General features: G+C 41.4%; 1 protein-coding gene across 8 annotated transcripts in view; it reads right to left on the bottom strand.

Moving 5' to 3' along the window:
- Positions 1-4,357: 4,357 nt before the first annotated feature.
- EMSY (EMSY transcriptional repressor, BRCA2 interacting) overlaps positions 4,358-20,425 on the bottom strand; it is a 94,662-nt gene continuing 78,594 nt past the window's right edge. For all 8 annotated transcript variants that reach the window (XM_070425655.1, XM_070425657.1, XM_070425661.1 and 5 more), the window contains 4 exons: positions 14,494-14,645; positions 11,975-12,538; positions 10,515-11,015; positions 4,358-7,055 (listed from right to left, as the gene is read on the bottom strand). In XM_070425655.1, coding sequence (XP_070281756.1) covers positions 6,861-7,055; positions 10,515-11,015; positions 11,975-12,538; positions 14,494-14,645 — 1,412 coding nt within the window. In that variant the 3' untranslated portion in view covers positions 4,358-6,860. The remainder of the gene's footprint in view (positions 7,056-10,514; positions 11,016-11,974; positions 12,539-14,493; positions 14,646-20,425) is intronic.

Below are 20,425 nucleotides of genomic sequence, written 5' to 3'. Positions count from 1 at the left end.
TGTACCACTTTCAATTACTGATAGAATATCCACAATGGAATAAAGATAGAAATTACTAATAAAAGTACAACTGGAAAATTCACAAATATGTGGAAATTAAGTAATACACTCTTAACCAAAGATTGAAGAAATCACAAGAGAAACTAGAAAATACCTTAAAAGAAAAAAACACACAACATACTTAAATTTATAGAATGCAGGAAAAGCAGTGCTCAGAGGGAAATTTATAGCCATAAATGCCTACAGAGGGGAAGAAAGATCTCAAATTGATAACTTAATTTTATACTTTGAGGAACTGTAGAAAAACTGAACCCAAAACTAGCAAAAGGAAGAAAATTATAATAGAATGGAGATACATTAAATAGAGAAGAGAAAAACAATAGAACATCAATGAAACAAAAAATCAGTTCTTGGAAAAGATCAATAAAATTGATAATCCTTTAGCTACTGATAAAGAAAACAGAGAAAAGATGCAAATAACTAAAATCAGAAATCATAGCAGGGATATGACTGTTTCCTTAAGAAATAAAATTATAAGAACACTATACACAATTATACACCAAGAAATCAAATAATGGAGACTAAATGGACAAATTCCTAGAAATATACCTATTACCTAAACTGGCTTAAAAAGAAATAAAAAATCTCAACAGACTTATAGCAAGAAAAAAGATTGAACCACTAATCCAAAACCTCCCAACAAAGAAAATTACCAGGACCAGATAGTTTTACTGGTGAATCCCACCATTTAAAGAATTAATACCAATCCTTCACAAATGCTTTCAAAAAATAAAACACTTCTTAACTCATTTGATGAGGCCTGCATTAACCGGATACCAAAAATATAACAAGAAAATTATAGACCAATATCCTTCATAAATATAGATACAAGAATGCTCACAAAATACTAGCAAATTGAATCCAACGGCATATTAAGAGGATTATACACCAAAACCATATGGGATTTACCTGGTATAACAGGAGTGCAAGAATAGTTCAACATAAGAAAATCAATCCATTTACTTACTGTTCTTTGAACATGCCAGATACACATCTCAGGGCCTTTGCACTTGCTGTTCCTCCACCTCGAACACTCTTCCTAGAGACATCAGCCCGGCTGACTTGCTCATTTCCTTCAGATACTTTTCAAGTCACCTTCATGTGAGTTCTTCCCTATTTATCCTATCTAAAATTTCACACACACCCATAGATAGACCCTGGAATTCCATATTCTCCTCTATTTTTTTCATTATTATCATCACTAAGGTACTATATATTTTTAAATGTATATTTATAGCCCATTTGGAATGTAAACTACATAGAGCAGAAGTCTCCCCCCCACCCCCCAACCCCAATTTTGTTTGCTGCTGGCTATCCTAGTGGCTAGAACAACCCCCCACAGAATAACTGCTGAACAAATATACAGTCAATGATTTAACCCATATACAGGTGGAGTTTAAAGCCATAGTATAAATGATAGCTTCAGGAATACTGCAGAGAGGAAGAGGGATGTAGGTTGAGTACAAACCCTGGTGAACTGTACCAGCAGGGGAAAGCAGCTGATCCATGAAGAGCTAAATATAATGTTATTGACTGAATGAGAGTGAATCCTACCTACCAAGATCATCAATGATCTCACTAAATTCTAACCACCTTCAATATTAAACCTTAAGATGCAAGGGCATAAAAAAATTGAGAAACTCATCACCTCTCACTTTAGACTGAAAGAATTTTTTTAAATATATTTTATTGTTGTTTTTTTTTACAGGAGGAAGGGAGAGGGATAGTCAGAAACTTCAATGAGCGAGAAACATCGATCAGCTGCCTCCCGCACACTCCTCACTGGGGATGTGCCCGCAACCAAGGTACGTGTCCTTGACCGGAATCAAACCTGGGACCCTTCAGTCCGCAGGCCGACACTCCATCCACTGAGCCAAACTGGTTAGGGCCTGAAAGAATTTCTTAGAGTAACTCCCTAACATGTTGAATTTCAAGGACTCACTGACAGGCACATTGTGGGGAATTGCAAAGGAACCCTCACATTGTGATAGTATACATAAGGAATTCCTACCAGATATCTATAATAATAAAAGCATAATATGCTAACTAGACTGGATAGCCGAACTTCCTTCCGGACGACCTTCCGGACTAAGCCAGGACTGCGAGGGAAGCCGCCACGGCTGCGAGGGTCGAGGCAAGCTGCCGTAGCTGCGAGGGCCGAGCCCCTTGCATGAATTTTGTGCATCAGGCCTCTAGTTTATATATATAAAAGCCTAAGTGACCGAATGACTGGTCAACCAGTTGCTATGATGCACACTGACCACAGGAGACAGATGCTCAAAGCAGGATCTGTCCCCTGGTGGTCAGTGTGCTCCCACAATGGGAGCGCCACTCAGCTGACTGACTCGTCCCGGTGGCCCACCAGCCTGGAGGCAGCCACTCCCTCCCTCAGTAGTCCTGCAGGTCCAATCTCCGGAGAATGGGCCAGGCACCGAAGGACCAGCACTGCTGGCACGATCCCAACAGTGCTGCCAGCCTCCCGGAAGGCAGCCTTGGGCACCGCGGCCACTTCCCCTTCCTAGATGCACCACAAGGAAGAAATGATATAAAAGTGGTCGCCAGATGGCTCCTGGCAACCAGCGCCAACATCAGTGGGATGGATCCAGATCCCAGATCAGCCAGGGCATCCCACTGCCTGCCTAGAGGACCAACTGCATCCCAGTCCCCCCGCCCTCCCCCTTTGAGATGGGCGCCAGATGCAGGGCTCATGGCTGGCGAGCGCCACTATGGCGGTGCGAGCCTCTTCCTATCGGGATTGACTGGATGCAAGCCTTCGGCAGGCACAGCAGGTTCAGGATAAGCGGGAGCACAGGCAGGAGCGGCAGGCGGCGTTGGACTGAGGGTTTCGGACCAATCCCTGCAGGCCACCCTGAGGGACCCCACCTGTGCATGAATTCATGCACCAGGCCTCTAGTCACTATATATATATATATATATCTAAGTGACTGTTCGACCGGTAGCTATGATGCGCACTGACCATCAGGGGGCAGGCACTTAACACACAAGCATGGAAACATGGAACAGACTGACGAATCTCAGAGGGAAGTGGGGAGGGTGGGAAGAGATTAACCAAAGATCTTATATGCATACTAGAGGCCTGGTGCACAGATTCGTACACTGCTGGGGTCCGTTGGCCTGTCCTGCGGGGATCCGGCCAAAACTGGCAGTCCAACATCCCCTGAGGAGTCCCAGATTGTGAGAAGGTGCAGGCCAGGCCAAGGGATCCCACCGGTGCACGAATCCGTGCACTGGGCCTCTAGTTATACAAGAAATTGGGTGACTTAAAAACAAAAACAAAAAAAGCGAATCCTTGCCTACACAGAGCACGTTATGCAGTGCAAATAATTTGCAGTAGGTTATTAATGGTGAGCGCTAAGTAAATACGTTTATCCCCAAATGCTAGAGGAACCCAGCAGTGGGGTGGGATGTCCTCATTGAAGAGACCTGGGAAGTCTTGGGGGAGGGGAAATTCAAGCTGGGCTTTGAGGAATGAGACTTTTAAATGCAGAGCAATTAAATGTGTGTGTGGTGAAGGAGACAGGCAGTAGATCAGGGATGTGAAATGGTTTTGAATCTAGAAACAAAGATTGAAGCTTTGGCTGAGGCCCTGGTATGTCTGATTCATAGTACAGTATTGGAGAAACCACTGAAGATGTTTGAGAAAAGGACAAAAGGAGTTGAGGCTGGCATCAACAAAAGATATGTCAAACAAACCAACGTAACTCCAAACAATTTGTAACTATGGTAATTCATTTTGCAAACTCCACAGCCTGAAAACTTTTCAATGATGTCTCATTGTTCTTAGAATAAAGACCCAACCCTTTATCATAACCCACAGGATCCATATACAGTGGGGCCTTGACTTACGAGTTTAATTCGTTCCATGACGGAGCTCATAACTCAAATTACTCGTATGTCAAATCAAAAAGTGAACGAGTGAGACATGTGATGCTGGGCTGATGTTGTGGCATTCACTGTGATGTTCGCTGCGCCAACTAGTGGTGGGGTATCTGAAGCTGGCTTGTAACCCAAATTTTAGCTCGCAACTCAAAGCAAAAAACCGGCCGAGAGACGGCCCGTATCTCGAAAAACTCGTTAGTCGGGACCCTCTTAAGTCAAGGCCCCACTGTAATTCAGCCTGTACTTTCTGCTCCCACCACACTGGTTTACTCTCCATGCTGCTGCTGCCACACTGGCTTATTCGAAGTTCTCCTCCCACCACAGGGCTTTTGTACCTGCTGTCTATATACCTGGACAAGTGTCTCTCCCCTCCCCGCCCGGCCCCCACTTTGCCTAGTTAAAACCTCCTCCTTCAGATCACAGTTTAGGCATTCCATCCCGAGGGAAACTCTCCAATCTCCCATTTCTATCATGGCCCTGCAAATTTCTCCATCACAGCACTTAGTTCTGGGCTCAGTCTCCAGCAGGGGGTGTGCAGGAGGCAGCCGATCAATGATTCTCATTGATATTTCTCTCTTTCCCTCTCCCTTCCTCTCTGAAATCAATAAAAATATATTTTAAAAAATAAAAATGAAAGAACGCCTGCAGATCCACATATAGTGTCACCATCCACTTAATCAAGAAACCTGTTTCTTGTTTCTTCCTTCCTTTAGCACTCACATTCACTTCATCGGCAATAAGTCCTATTTATAAACTCCACGAGGGTAGAATTTTCTGTTTATTCAGTATAGTATCCCTGGTGGCTTAGAATAGTACCTGGCACACATTAGATGCTTAATTAATATTTTTTTTGAATAAAAGAATTCATGTTGCCCTTGAAATTAACACCTTTAAGATAAAACAATTTTAAAACTCTCATTTGAAAATTTGTTAATTGTGCACTAATTTTTAAAAAATGTAGACTATGGAAGTTTCATTTGCCATTCCAGTTGCTGAAACACATTAAGGTTAAATTCTCAAAGGGAGATAGGTATGCTATGCTGCCAGAATATATATAGAAGAACGCAATAATTTTATTCAAGTTTGCTCTTGTTACCTGATCCACAAATATTTAAAAGATATTTTATTTTATAAAAACTTACACCTGCAAGTAATGAATTGACCATTAGAGAGGGCTTAACCTGGAATACAGGATATGCTGAGGGGCCTATAAACCCCTAAAATTATATGCAAAATCTAACATGTATATTGGCATGTGTATCTTTTTGGTGAGAGAGTTCATAGTGTAATCAGATTTTCAAAGAAGTCTATGACCCGAGAGGTTAAAAAAATTACTTAACTATAAACAGTCACAAAGTCTTTTAAACATGAATTTGTACAATAAAATAACATCCAACAGCTCCATCTATGGGTAGGTCATCATCACTTAACAGAAATAATGACAACTACCAAAGACCAGTGCATCTTATGAATGCTTGTGTTTAAATCATGTCACTCTAGTGGGAATTTATTAACTATAGTATCACAGTTTTTCTTTCCAGATATAGATGCAAAAATTAGGAGACTGTTGATGAATTCTACTTACAGTACTTCAGCACCAAAAATTGGGCAGTTATGCTGATATATGTATATACAGTTCAACATTTGTCAGTCTTAAAACACTTATTTATAGTGAAATCTATATAAAACCGTTAAAAACATTTCTATTTACATTTTTTAAAAATGAAAAGTATAATTTCCTTTGCCACAACTTGTCAAAACTGCCTTATCCTCCGACCCTCTTACCCCTCACTCTACTTGTGACAGTGGTCACAAGACCCAAACATATTGCTTAAACAAACTATGTCCTAAAAAGGTAGAATGCTTAAAAACATTACATTTAGAACTGTAAATGAACCTTTTATACATTTCAAAGGGGGTTAAACAAAAGTATGTAAAAGATTTTTCAAAGTCTCAGTCCAACATGAATGTGCAATTTCAATGTAAAGATAGCAACATATGAATAATTTGTTTTCCTGAACATAACTGACAATTTCCTTTGGGTCAGAAAATGTTTCTTTTTCCTCTGCTTCACAATGAAACATTTTCTTATAAGTTTTCTTAAAGTGGGGAGGGGGGAGGTGGAAATGTAGGCAATCCTGGTTTACAGGAAATTTGTCAGAAGGAATATAGTCTGCTTTAAAATGTTTACATTTAAATAAATAGAAGGCAAGTGTGCTGGCCTGGAGCACAAAGGAACAACAACACAATAAATTAGCATACAATTGGTGAGAATGTACAAACCACCAAAAAAAGCACTTCCCACCACTGGTTAGGGATCTGATTTTTCATCATCCAACAAGGACTCTTTAATGCCAGTATTTTTCTAGTTATTTTATAAACTATGATCTGAGCAAATGTAAAATGTTGAATTGGTTAATTCAACCCTTCCAGGGATTTGCAAAAATATACAAGATTAAAGGGGGAAAAAACTTCCTGACACACTGTTTCAAAGTACAAACTATTCACAGTCTCCTTTTTTGATGGTGTTTTGCTCAGTAGAAACCAGCTGAGGAACATTCACAGAAAAAAGTCTCTTTCCACTGCAAGGCAAACTTTTCCATCAGCCACGGTCCAACAGAGGAAGAATATCAGGTCTCCTGCCCTGTAGATGTGCATCTGTTTTTCTTTTTCTTCTTTTTTTTCCTTTTTTCTTTCTTTTCACTTTTTTAAAAGTACATTCCCTGTTTTATTTTGCTTTAAAATGCTTCTCCTACAGCAATTCTTGTTGAAACACTGCTGCTGCGGGATGTACAGTCTAAGCATGGGCAAAGTGCTCTCTTTACACATCCAAATACAAGGGCTTCCCTGGACACTTGGTAACCAAGTAGGTTTTAAAGTGCACTCCTGTGTCCAAAACACTAGGATCGTTCAGCAGAACTCTGAGAGGGACTGGGCTCAGTTCCATCCTCTGTGCTACTGTCTATGTCCTGCTCCATTGCTGTTTCATCGTCATCCAACTGCTGACTGGTGAAGTTGTTTAGCTCAAGGAGCCCGCTGGGCTCTACTACCACATTGGAGCTGGAGTGACAAGGAATAGCATACTGGGGAATGGCCTGGAAGAGAAGACACAGGAGAGAAGCTTTATGGTAAGAAAAGGTAACAGAAAGATTCTCTAACAACCCTAAAGAAGGAAAAAGGAATCTGACATTTATTAGACAATTACTACACGCTAGACACTGTGCTAGGTACTTTCACATGATATTCTACTAAATCCCCAGAACAACACTATAAGGAAAACATTATTCCCATTTTACAAATGAGGAAACTAAGAGGGTCAGTGACTTAATCAGAGTCACACAGTTGGTCAGGGTTAATGTCAGGATTCAAAGCCACGTCCTATTAAACTCCAAGTAATCTTTCTACTCCTTGATGGTTCCTCTTCTAACAAGGGAGGTGAAAGCTGTGCCTATTCAAGAGACAGACTTTGAAGGACATTTTCATTTGATCATTAAGCACATTTTAAATGTGTATGTAGTCAGATTTTTTGTTTGTCACCCCCCACCCCCATTCCCCACCCCCTCTCACATAGCTAATCCTTGTGAAAAAGTCTGAGTCAGGAAACCAGGATTTTGTTCAGCTTTGGCTCTGACTGTGGACCTCCGAAAAAGTCACGTCACTTCCTTGAGCTCTAGTTTGCTTTTGTGTAAAATAAGATAGTTGAAGAAGATATATTCTAAAGATCCTTACAGTTTTAAAATTCTACGAATTCCATACATATAGACTCTTTCAGGAGAGTAGATATAGTCTATCTTGTTTACTACTCTAATCTCAGCACCTAGCACAGTGCCTGGAACATTGAGTTAAATAATACATGTGGAATGAATGAACAAACGAATGAATGAACGAATGAATAAATGAACTATACATTACCTCTGTCTACAAAGAATCATGCTTTTTATTCAAAGCATTTACTATCAAAGCACTTCTGCAGACTTCCTTCACTCATCCCCATAGGTATTTTTCTGAATCAGCAAAATCAGTATGTACTTCAGGTAAAAGCTAAGTATAACTAATAAGATCTGAAAATGTTCTAGCAATGTATTAATGATAATTATAATAACATGAGCTATTTTTATTTTATCACTCAGACACTTGACCAGCTGCTTTATATATATCTTCTGACCTAATCCCCAAAACAACACTGTGAGGCGAATGTCATTGTTTCCATTTTATAGATGATAAAACTGAGGTACAGCGATTAACTTTGTTGCTCAAAACCAAAATGCTGATAAGGAGTACAAGTGAGATTCAAATCTAGGTATTTCTGACTCCAAAAGCTTGATTCTTAATCACTATGCTGCTCTTCCCTCTAACATAGCAATCTAGCACATGGTACATGCTAAAAGTTAGCTGAGTATTTTTAAGAGAAACTATTAAATAGCTATTATCCTGATACATGCAATAGATTGCATTTTCATCCTTGTTCAGAAAGTGCAGAAAATAATTTCCAATTAAGCTATCCAAAATTATTTTCAATTTAGTGAGTATACCGATTTAACCCCTGAGAAGCCAAAGTAAATTTTAATAAAAATAGTATTAGCTACAATTCATTGGGCAATCACTGTGAGCCAGGTACTGTGCCAGGTGCTTCATCTCAATTTTATGTAATCCTTACATCAATCATGTAAAGTAGGTGCACCTTATTCCTGCTTTACTGATGAATAGACTAAGGTACAGTGAGGTTAAGTAAGTAGCCTTGCCCAAAGTCACACAGTGAATGGCAAAGCCAGGAAACCATTCCTTTTTTTCTACACCTCTTCAGAGGAAAACAACAAATCCCTTTGTCAAAGATTATTTATTTCACTAACATTTGTTTTCAATAGGGGGAGAAACAAATTATTTAAATAATTCAATGGCCAGTTCTATTTGCCTTTAAGCATTTCCCCCATACTTAATTATATTGTACTAGAGGCCTGGTGCACGAAATTCACGCACTGGGGCGGGGGCGGGGGGTCCTTCAGCCTGTCCTGCACCCTCTCACAGTCTGGGAGCCCTCGGGGGATGTCCGACTGATGGCTTAGGCCTGCTCCCCCGGGGGTGCGGGCCTAAGCCGTCAGTTGGATATTCTTAGCGCTGCCATGGAGGTGGGAGAGGCTCCCACCACTGCCGCTGTGCTCGTGAGCCATGAGCCTGGCTTCTGGCTGAGCAGCGCTCCCCCTGTGGGAGTGCACTGACCACTAGGGGGCAGCTTCTGTGTTGAGCATCTGACCCCTGGTGGTCAGTGTGCATCATAGCGACTGGTAGTTTAGCCATTTGGTCGATTTGCATATTAGCCTTTTATTATATAGGAGGATTTGGATTAATATTGGTTAATTTGCATTCTCTCAGAGCTTGGCATCATGGAAAAGGAACTTTACCACAGGAACTGCCAAGTGTGAATCTATGGTAAAATCCTAGACTATTCACATTTCATAAATCTAAAAATTCTCAATTACCTAAATTGTTGCTCTGATACCTTCTGAGACAAGTATCAGTTTATCAAAAAATGACAATTGTCAAACAGCCTGGTACTCTGCAAGGGGAAAGGGAATAAAGCACAACTTCTAAGGGCTAGTCTGAACTAAATCTTGATCTATTATACATGATGAAAGATGAGTTTAGAATGAAGAGAATGTGAGACTTTTGTTCACTAGCTTGTACTTACCAAGACAGGACAGTAACCATAATAAGATTTTTCAATTATAATGATTGAAATAAAAAGCAAAACTTTGAGGTTAATCCCAACTTAGATATAAAATTAAATTACTGAGAAAATTTTCTTACTTGTTTCTCCAGACATTTCAGTTAGTTAAATTTTTTAAAATATATTTTTATTGATTTTTTTACAGAGAGGAAGGGAGAGGGATAGAGAGGTAGAAACATCGATGAGAGAGAAACATCGATCAACTACCTCCTGCACACTCCCTACTGGGGATGTGTCAGCAACCAAGGTACATGCCTTTGATCAGAATTGAACCTAGGACCCTTCAGTCCGCAGGCCGACACTCTGTCCACTGAGCCAAACTGGCAAGGGCTAGTTAAATTTTTATTATCCTAAAAACCATAAATTTGGATCAAAATCAAAAACTGTGTTTTTCCAAGGAAAGAATCCCTAAAATGTACTTGAAATAGAAGTACAATCCAATTATATCCCAGGAGAGTTTGAGCAAAGATTAGGGAGTCCAAAATTGACCCTAGGAAGTTGCCAATCTTCAAGGGTGACCTATTGAATTTAACACTGGGAAGTGTGACTTGCATAAATCAAGCTGACATATAGGCTCAGGACCCATGACTGTCTCTAAGGTGTGCTGTGTGACAATGTCCATCACTTTTCTGGGATTCACTTCCCAAAAATAAGTATAAAATTGTACATTTAAATAAGTATTAAACCAAATTTGTCGATCACCATCTCAAGGTAATCTGTCTTTTCTCCATCTCGGTTTGACTTTTCCTATGACATCCCAAAACCCACCAACCCCCCCACCCCCACCCCCAAGATGCCCAAGAGTTCTCATGTTCTTTCCAATTCTTACCTGGATGATAATTTCTGCTGGGCTCTCTTCAGCTTTCTGTTGGCCTACATTCTGAATATGCATGAACTGGCCTGTTGTAGGCATTCCTGCTGCATCGATTTTCCTTGTTGTTAGGGGAGGGCCAGCAGCAGATGGACTTGAACAGGACTCTCTACATTTCTGTTGCTGGGGAGTGCAATTTGCCATCCCTGTCACCACCACGTGGGTGGAGGATGATGATCCTGCTTCACCAGGGAGCATACTAGTGGCAAGAGCCTTCTTTGGGGGATCCACTACCATATGCTCTACATTTGTATCAATCTGAGCTTCCATCAAAGACATTTTCAAAATGTCTGACACTGCTGTCTTCTCAGAGGTCTGAATGGGAGATATGCTTGTAACTGGTGATGTCAGCTTAGGCACAGAACTGCCACCAGTTATCTTTGTAACTGTGGGTGGCTGGCGCCCCTCAAAAGTTATCTTTGTAACAGAGGATCCTTGGGTTATAATTGGCTGCTCCACCTGAAAACAAATTGGGGTTGTGTGTGTTACAGCTACATTTCTTTGAAAATCTACCAAACACCCCAGACAATATGGCAAAAGAAACATTTGTGCGGTATACTAGGAAGACATTTTGAAGTGCGGTGTTTCAATAAGAGGGCTGGTAGGAAAGAAACTGGCTACTTGTAAGGAATCTAGGGAAAGAGGGGTCAAAAGTTCATCCAGCCAAAGTTCATATAAATTAAGGGGGAAAAATGTCACAGCAGTCTTGTTTTCCATGGGGATTCATATTCCCACACAGTATACCTTCAACCTGTCTCAAATTATTTTATATAATCTTCGGCTGTTTAAAATAATAAGGTTTCAAAAAATCTTTTGCTTCAAAATACATTTACACAAACATATTCTACATATTTATGTATTTATAATTTACACATACACACATCACTCCATAGCCACTGACTTTCCCGAAAATAGCTTTTCTTTCAACTATCCAAAAATAATTTCTCTGCAATCTAGAAGATAAATCTAGGAGATAATTTATTAACTAGATGGTGATCATGTAAACTACAAAGGAAGATGTTCAATGAAGCGCCTGAAAAGACTGTAGTTTACTTAGCATTACTGCCACAGAAATAAGAGTTTACAGGCATGGAAATAAATATTTTATACCTAAAAAAATAGAAACAATTTAGGGATATCGCTTCTATGCACTGTTGATCAATGCTGAAGTGATTTCATTAAAAAATGCCTGGAAAATCAACTTCTGAGTGCTATGCTTTTTCCCCTTCCTATATTAATGATGTGCATTTCTTCCCTAATGCCAACCTTCTGATGGGGTAAACTAACACCAGCATAATGAGGCTTTCGAGTTTCCTCTTGCCAGGAGAAAGCACTGCTAATCAGGATAGGGTCGTGATGGTTTCATTTTTTCCGTGAACAGAGAAGTTTAACTTTGCATGCTATCAATATTCCGTTACCTGGCTTGCCGGCTGTTTCTCTGACGAGGCTGGGAGCGCCATTTGGCTCTGGGGGGTTTGGGGTTGCACGTAGATTTTTGGTTGGTTCGGAGCCTGCTGCAGTTTAGGGAGCTGCTGTGTGGTTTTCACGGCAAGCACCTGTACTACAGTTTGCGGGGGCTGTGCCATTAAGGTAGGAAGCTGCCTGTCTTTGGCCACGATAGGATGCTGTGTGTGCTGTACATCTGGCTTGGGCTGTGCTTGTTCTTGCTGGAGAGGGGTGAGTTTTTGATGCCTGATGGAAAGCTGGGGCATTTGCGGGAGTTTGTGCTGGAGCTGGTCTGCCTGCAGGTGGATGGTCTGCTTCTGTTTAGTCTGGAAGCACTGCAGAGTTTTCACTTGCAGCTGAGTCTGTTCCAGCTGGGGCTGGCTAAGTTTCTGCTGTTTAGCGGACTGTGACTGAGTCAGGGCAGATCGATAAAACAGACCTGTCTGAGGGTCTAAAGTGTCCATCTCTTCAACCTCGCCCTCCTCAGTTCCAAGTTCCTCGCTGTGTTTGGTAAAAGCAGTGTGGCTGCTTAATGCCTAAGTAAAAAAGGCACAAAGTAAGAATGAAATAAGAAAAACACCTATAATGCTACATTTTCCTCAAACTGGAAAAGACTTGGTTATGAGATTCATGCAAAAATTATCAGAGGGAAGAGCCTAAAAAGACCAAGAAACCTCAAGATTTCCAAATCAAAAGGGGGCTTTACATTGACACTCCTGTAATTTCAACTCTCAGACATTAAGTACTGTAAAAACTAGTCTACTCACTTCTATAAGAAAAGTTTGAGGGCCCGAACTTATAGGTAAGAAGAATAAGGTTGCTCTGCAAGCACAGCCCAACACAGAAAAAGAAGAAAAGGCTGCCTGTCTAAAGAAACAGCTCTCAAGACTGGTAATCAGAGATGCTAACCATACAAAGATGTAGCAAACCAGCAATGAGGCATCCAGAGAAAAGCCAAGGTTCAGAGAAGCCTACTTTGGCCATGTGCATGCCCAACACTGCCCAGAACAGCGGTCGCCAACCGGTGGTCCACAGAACACTGGTGGTCCATGAGGTCTGAAAGGTTGGCGACTGCTGGTCCAGAAGGTAAGAATTGTTGCCTGAGGGACATGCCCATCCCAGTCCCCACAGAGGGCCTCTCTACTCAGAGTGGAGATGGTTAATCGGACTTCACAAAGGTCTGCGGAAACAACCCTCTGCAGTAGCCCTCCTTCACCCCTTTGCTCAGATTTAAGGCCCACTAGGAAACAGCTTCCCAGAGACCCGGCTCCCTGGAGAGAATGACGGGGGAGGGGACAAGAGCACTCTGTCAGTGGAAAGGGAGACTGTCTGGTGTTGGTTATAATAGTGTTGGGAGGAGCATCGATCTTGAGTGATATGATTTGGGCCAGCCTGTCTGACATCTCTGGCTGTCTTGAGAAAGGTCAATGTCAGGACTGGCCAGAAGAGGGTCAGACTCCAGGGAGATCTGACACCTAGCAAAACCTCTGGCCACCTGACTTCCCTCAGTGACACCAATCCCATCCTGTCATATGCTGTACCTCTATAAGATTCAATTAAAACCCTCCCCCCATCTCTTAACGGACTTACACATATAGGTTTTTAATTCAACATTTTCTTCATTGCCTTTCAGGTAGTTTGCCTACTATTAGGGTCAACTGCTACCGGTAGTGGAGAGATGGTGATTTATGTAAATACGTATATGTGATATCTGTGAGATCACTTTATAATAAAGGCAGGCTACTTTGAGTTTAAATCCTGGCTCTGCCACCTAGGATAAGTTACTTAACTTCTGTGAGCATGAGTTTCCTCATTTGTAAGAGGGATAACATACCCATCTTACAGGATCATAGAATTAAACAAGTTAGTGCATTTAAAGCTCAAAGCACAGTATCTGACAAAAAAAAAAAATCAACTTATCAACATGTTTTTCTTTCTCCCATTATCCTTGGTACCAGATTTTCTGTTTTAATTAATTCATTCTCCCTGTTGAGTCTTTTCCTTCTTCATTGGTCATATATAATAATTTTTAAAAATCAAATATGTATTTACCTACTTATTCATAATGTTTCCATGAGGACTCATTATAAAAGCAAAAAGTAAAACAAATAAGAAAAAAAACAAAAAACCTTAGTAACAAAAACCGAAACAAGCCAACTTTTATTTCATTTGAAACTTACCTCAGTGATAAATTCTTTCATAACAATAAAAATCACAGAAGCAGCGGCCAATTCTGATGTCATAAATTCATCTAGATAGCCCCACCCTTTCAAAATAGTAAGAGTTCACAGAAAATCCAAGAATATTATTTCTTAGTTACTTTCTGTTAAGACTTTCAATTCATTTCCTCTATTCACTCCTCACAGATGAAAGAAGTACACAAACACTCTCTGATTCAGTTGTTTCTCCTCTTACAAGAGAAGATGAAACTGAACCTCATTTCAGGCAAAAAGCTGTTACAGAAGGTAGGAAGGAAAAGAAGAGGTACAACCTGCTGCATAATGTGGGTAATTGCTCCTGGGGAAGATGCTGGAATGGACTTCACCACCACTGAAGTCTGTGTTGCAGTCTGTGACTGAGCCACATGCTGGAGTAGTGTCCGCTGGGGCTGGGAGGGTTGTTGGGGCTGGGGGCGATGGCTGACTGAAAATAGAGGAGGTGATGTTATTTCTCCAGAAATCACTACAGCATATGTAGCTAGTAGTCATTTTAAACAAATATATGTGATACTGCCTCACAGAGAAAGTGTGATACTGTGAACTAGGAGGTAGAAGACCAGAGTCTGCCCATCTATGAGCTGTGTCACTCTGAGAAAGTCACACCCTCCTATGAGTTGTACTCACTTTCTCCAGTGATCTTTATCCCACTAAATAAAATAATAACCAGTTTCTGTAATGGAATCCCAGATTAATTTCTTTAGGGATCAAAAGACAATACAAGTTTATTTAATCTCTTGACCCCAAATCCAAATGGAACAAAAACCAGAAGCATCTACTCCTTTATGTTTATACTAGAGGCCCAGTGTACGAAAATCGTGCAGGGGGCGGGGAATCCCCTCAGCCCGTCCTGCACCCTCTCTCAGTCCGGGACCCTTTGCTCCATACTGCCCACCACTGCTTGGCTTGCTGCTCCTTAGCGCTGCGGAGGAGGAGGGAGAGGCTCCCTCCACCGCTGCTGCACTCGCCAGCTGTGAACCTGGCTTCTGATGAGTGATGCTCCCCCTGGGGGAGCACACTGATGACTAGGGGGCAGCTGTTGTGTTGAGCATGTGCCCCCTGGTGGTCAATGCGCATCATAGCAGTCTTTCTGGTTGTTCTGCTGCAGTGGTTGCTTAGGCTTTTATTATATAGACTAGAGGCCCGGTGCACAAAAATTTGTGCACTTGGGGGGGGGGGTCCCTCAGCCCGGCCTGTGCCCTCTCGCAGTCTGGGACCCCTTGGGGGATGTCCACCTGCTGGCTTAGGCCCGCTCCCTGGGGGATTGGGCCTAAGCTGGCAATTAGACATCCCTCTGGCAGCCCAGGAGCCCTCAGGGGATGGCCACTTGACAGCGGGGACCAGGCCTAAGCTGCAGTCGGACATCCTTATTGCTGCTGAGGAGGCGGGAGAGGCTCCCGCCATCACTGCTGTGCTGGCAGCCGTCAGCCTGGCTTGTGGCTGAGCAGAGCTCCCCCTGTGGGAGCGCACTGACCACCAGGGGGCAGCTCCTGCATTGAGTGTCTACCCCCCGGTGGTGTGTGTCATAGTGACCAGTCATTCCCAGTCGTTCTGCTGTTAGGGTCAATTTGCATATTACCCTTTTATTATATGCCTGGTGCATGGGTGGGGGCTGGCTGGTTTGCCCTGAAGGGTGTCCCGGTTCAGGGTGGGGGTCCCACTGGGGTGCCTGGCCAGCCTGGGTGAGGGGCTGAGGGCCATTTTCAGGTTGGCCACACCCCCTTCAGGGTGGGGGGTCCTGCTGGGGTGCCTGGCCAGTCTGGCTGAGTGGCTGATGGCTGTTTTCAGGCTGCCAAGCCCCCCAGCGGGGACCCTCACCCCATGAGGGTGTGGCCAGCCTGGGTGAGGGGCTGATGGCTGTTTGCAGGCTGGCCACGGCCCCCAGCCACCCAAGTTCCCAGTGGAGGCTGGCTGGAAGCAGGTGTCTGGGATTTATTTATCTTCTATAATTGAAACTTTGTTGCCTTTAGCAGAGGCCACAGCTGGCCAGGGCAGGCAGGAAGCTTGGCTTCCTCCATCGCCGGGGCAACCAAGCCTCCTGCTTGCTCCAGCTCCGTGGCTGCTGGCCGCCATCTTGGTTGGGTTAATTTGCTCTGATTGGCTGGTGGGCGTGGCTTGGGACATAGCAAAGGTACAGTCAATTTGCATATTTCTCTTTTATTAGATTAGATAGCCTTACAGTTCCTAAAGCTGTAAGAGGTCAAGATGATACTGCAGAGAGTGTCATCACTAAGAGTCACACCTGGATTCTGCACCACGCTGCCACCAACCAGCTATGGGAATTTGAAGAGGTCATGTAAACTTTATTTAACCTCTAAAACTTAAGAGATTTTGTTGGTTTGTTTGATTTTTGTTTTTTAATGGGATAATAATAATTTGTTTCTACCTAGAAGGGGACCAAATGAAGTAATGGATTGAAAACATTCCTTAAGTTGTTAAGAACTAAAATATAAAGTTAACAAAATAATACATCTTCTCTTAGCTCATCTGACCCAAATAAGAGTATACATTGAAATAACCCCACTTTTTTTTTTGCTACAAAGATCCCATGTAGTAAACTATCTATATTGATGCCAATCGATCATATTTTGCCAGCCTGAATTTCAACATTTTAAACAGTACAAACATTCACCGCTTCTTATTCTACACAGCTTTAAAAATGCTTATATTTACTGAGAAACCAACTTTCTGAATCAGGAACAAAGTAAAGAATTCTAGAAAATAAGCTAAGAATTTGAGAATATGAAAACTCAATAATTCATGATTCTAATGCTCATATATATATTTTTTAAGTACATTTTTATTGATTTCAGAGAGGAAAGGAGAGGGAGAGATAGAAACATCAATGATGAGAGGGACTCATTGATTAGCTGCCTCCTGCATGCCCCCTACTGGGGATCAAGCCCACAACCTGGGCATGTGCCTTTGACTGGATTCAAACCTGGGACCCTTCAGTCCGCAGGCTGACGCTCTATCCACTGAGCCAAACTGGCGAGGGCTAATGCTCATATATCTTGATCTACAATTTCAAGTAGTAGTGGTTTCATACTTAGAAAAGTCATCAGTGGGGTATCCAAGTGTAAGATGATCACTACAGAAATGAATGTAAAAATGCCATTTATGTGTTATAAGTACAGAACTTTAAAACTATCCAGTGAAATATAAACAAGCTTTATTTCTATAACACTTTCTATCTATACTCAAAAATGCATTTTTCTATTGTTGCTGTATGTACATACTAGTATGCCTACATCTGGAAGGAGGCCACTGGGTGAACATTGGAAAACAGCTTAACTGGGCCAAATAAATACCATAAACTCACTTATTTCTTTAAATAAATCTTTTTTTTTTTTTTTTTTTATTGCTTAAAGCATTACAAAGGGTATTACATATGTGTCCTTTTTCCCCCCCACCCTTGACAAGCCCCTGCCCTCCCTTACCCACCAGTGTCTTATGTCCATTAGTTATGGTTATATGGATGCATACAAGTCCTTCGGTTGATCTCTTACTCCCCTCCCTCCTGCCCCCCAACCCTCCCTGGTCTTCCCACTGCAGTTTGACAATCGGTTTGAGGCAGCTCTGCCTCTATATCTATTATTGTTCAAAAGTTTGTAATGGTCTTTATTATCCATGAATGAGTGAGATCATGTGGTATTTTTCCTTCATTGACTGGCTTGTTTCACTTAGCATAATGCTCTCCAGTTCCATCCATGATGTTGCAAATGGTAAGAGTTCCTTCTTTTTAACAGCAGCATAGTATTCCATCGTGTAGATGTACCACAGTTTTCTAATCCATTCATCTACTGATGGGCACTTAGGCTGTTTCCAGATCTTAGCTATGGTGAATTGTGCTGCTATGAACATCTGGGTGCATATATCCTTTCTGATTGGTGTTTCTGTTTTCTTGGGATATATTCCTAGAAGTGGGATCACAGGGTCAAATGGGAGTTCCATTTCCAATTTTTTGAGGAACCTCCATACTGCCTTCCATAGTGGCTGCACCAGTCTGCATTCCCACCAGCAGTGCACAAGTGTTCCTTTTTCTCCACATCCTCTCCAGCACTTGTCGTTTGTTGATTTGTTGATGATGGCCATTCTGACAGGTGTGAGATGGTACCTCATTGTTGTTTTGATTTGCATCTCTCGGATGATTAGTGACTTTGAGCATGTTTTCATATGTCTCTTGGCTTTCTGAATGTCCTCTTTTGAAAGGTGTCTATTTAGATCCTTTGCCCATTTTTTGATTGGATTGTTTATCTTCTTTTTGTTAAGTTGTATGAGTTCCCTATAAATTTTGGAGATTAAGCCCTTATCAGATATGACGTTGGCAAATATGTTTTCCCACGAGGTGGGTTTTCTTGTTGTTTTGTTGATGGTTTCTTTTGCTGTGCAGAAGCTATTTATTTTGATGTAGTCCCATTTGTTCAGTTTCTCTTTAGTTTCAACTGCCCTAGGAGCTGTATCAGTGAAGAAATTGTTTTGGCATATGTCTGAGATTTTGTTGCCTTTGTATTCTTCTAGAATTTTTATGGTTTCCTGTCGTACATTTAAGTCCTTTATCCATTTTGAGTTTATTCTTGTGTATGGTGTAAGTTGGTGGTCTAGTTTCATTTTCTTGCATATGTCTGTCCAATTTTCCCAACACCATTTATTGAAGAGACTATCTTGGCTCCATTGTATGTTCATGCCTCCTTTGTCAAAAATTAATTGAGCATATTTTTTCGGGCTAATTTCTGGACTCTCTATTCTATTCCACTGATCTATATGTCTGTTCTTGTGCCAGTACCAGGCAGTTTTGAGAACAGTGGCTTTGTAATACAGCTTGATATCTGGCATTGAGATCCCACCTACTTTGTTCTTTCTCAGGATCGTTGCAGCTATTCGGGGTCTTTTTTTATTCCAGATGAATTTTTGGAGAGTTCGTTCTAGATCTTTGAAGAAGGCCATTGGTATTTTAATGGGAAGTGCGTTGAATTTATAGATTGCTTTGGGTAGTATGGACATTTTAATGATGTTGATTCTACCAATCCAAGAACATGGTATGTTCTTCCATCTGTTTATGTCTTCCTCTATCTCTTTTTTCAACGTCCTGTAGTTTTCTGAGTAGGGGTCTTTAACCTCTTTAGTTAAGTTTATTCCTAGGTATCTTAATTTTTTTGGTGCGATGGTAAATGGGATTGTTTTTCTGATCTCCCTTTCTGAAAGTTCACTATTGGTGTATAGAAATGCCTCAGATTTCTTGGGGTTAATTTTGTATCCTGCTACATTGCCAAATACATGTATTAAGTCTAGTAGCTTTTTGATGGAGTCTCTAGGGTTTTGTATGTATAATATCATGTCATCTGCAAATAAGGACAGTTTTACTTCCTCTTTTCCAATTTGGATGCCTTTTATTTCTTCTTCTTGCCTAATTGCAATGGCTAATACTTCCAGTACTATGTTGAACAGGAGTGGTGAGAGTGGGCATCCCTGTCTTGTTCCTGTTCTTAGGGGAAATGGTGTTAGTTTTTGTCCATTGAGTATGATGTTGGCTGTGGGCCTGTCATATATGGCTTTTATTATGTTGAGGTATGATCCTTCTATTCCCACCTTTCTGAGAGTTTTTATCAAAAATGGGTGTTGGATTTTGTCGAATGCTTTTTCTGCATCAATTGATATGACCATGTGGTTTTTTTCTTTCAATTTGTTTATGTGATGTATCACATTTATTGATTTACGGATGTTGTACCATCCTTGCATCTCTGGGATAAATCCTACTTGGTCATGGTGTATGATCCTTCTGATGTACTGCTGGATCCGATTTGCTAAGATTTTGTTGAGGATTTTGGCATCTATGTTCATGAGGGATATTGGCCTGTAATTCTCTTTCATTGTGATGTCTTTACCTGGTTTTGGTATTAGGGTGATGCTGGCTTCATAGAATGAGCTTGGAAGCGTTCCTTCCTCTTGAATTTTTTGTAGTAGTCTGAGGAGGGTAGGTTTTAGTTCTTCCTTGAATGTTTGGTAGAACTCCCCTGTGAAGCCGTCTGGCCCTGGGCTTTTGTTTGCTGGAAGCTTTCTGATGACTGCTTCAATTTCTTCCATAGTTATTGGCCTATTGAGGTTTTTAGATTCTTCCTGATTGAGTTTTGGAATGTTGTATTTTTCTAGGAATTTGTCCATTTCCTCCAGGTTGTCTAGTTTGTTGGAGTAGAGTTGCCCGTAGTA

Source organism: Myotis yumanensis, unplaced genomic scaffold (genome assembly GCF_028538775.1).
Source record: "Myotis yumanensis isolate MYYU_CA2020_CCGP unplaced genomic scaffold, mMyoYum1.0.hap1 SCAF_10, whole genome shotgun sequence".
Classification (NCBI taxonomy): domain Eukaryota; kingdom Metazoa; phylum Chordata; class Mammalia; order Chiroptera; family Vespertilionidae; genus Myotis; species Myotis yumanensis.
This window is presented reverse-complemented; position numbering and strand designations above follow the sequence as displayed.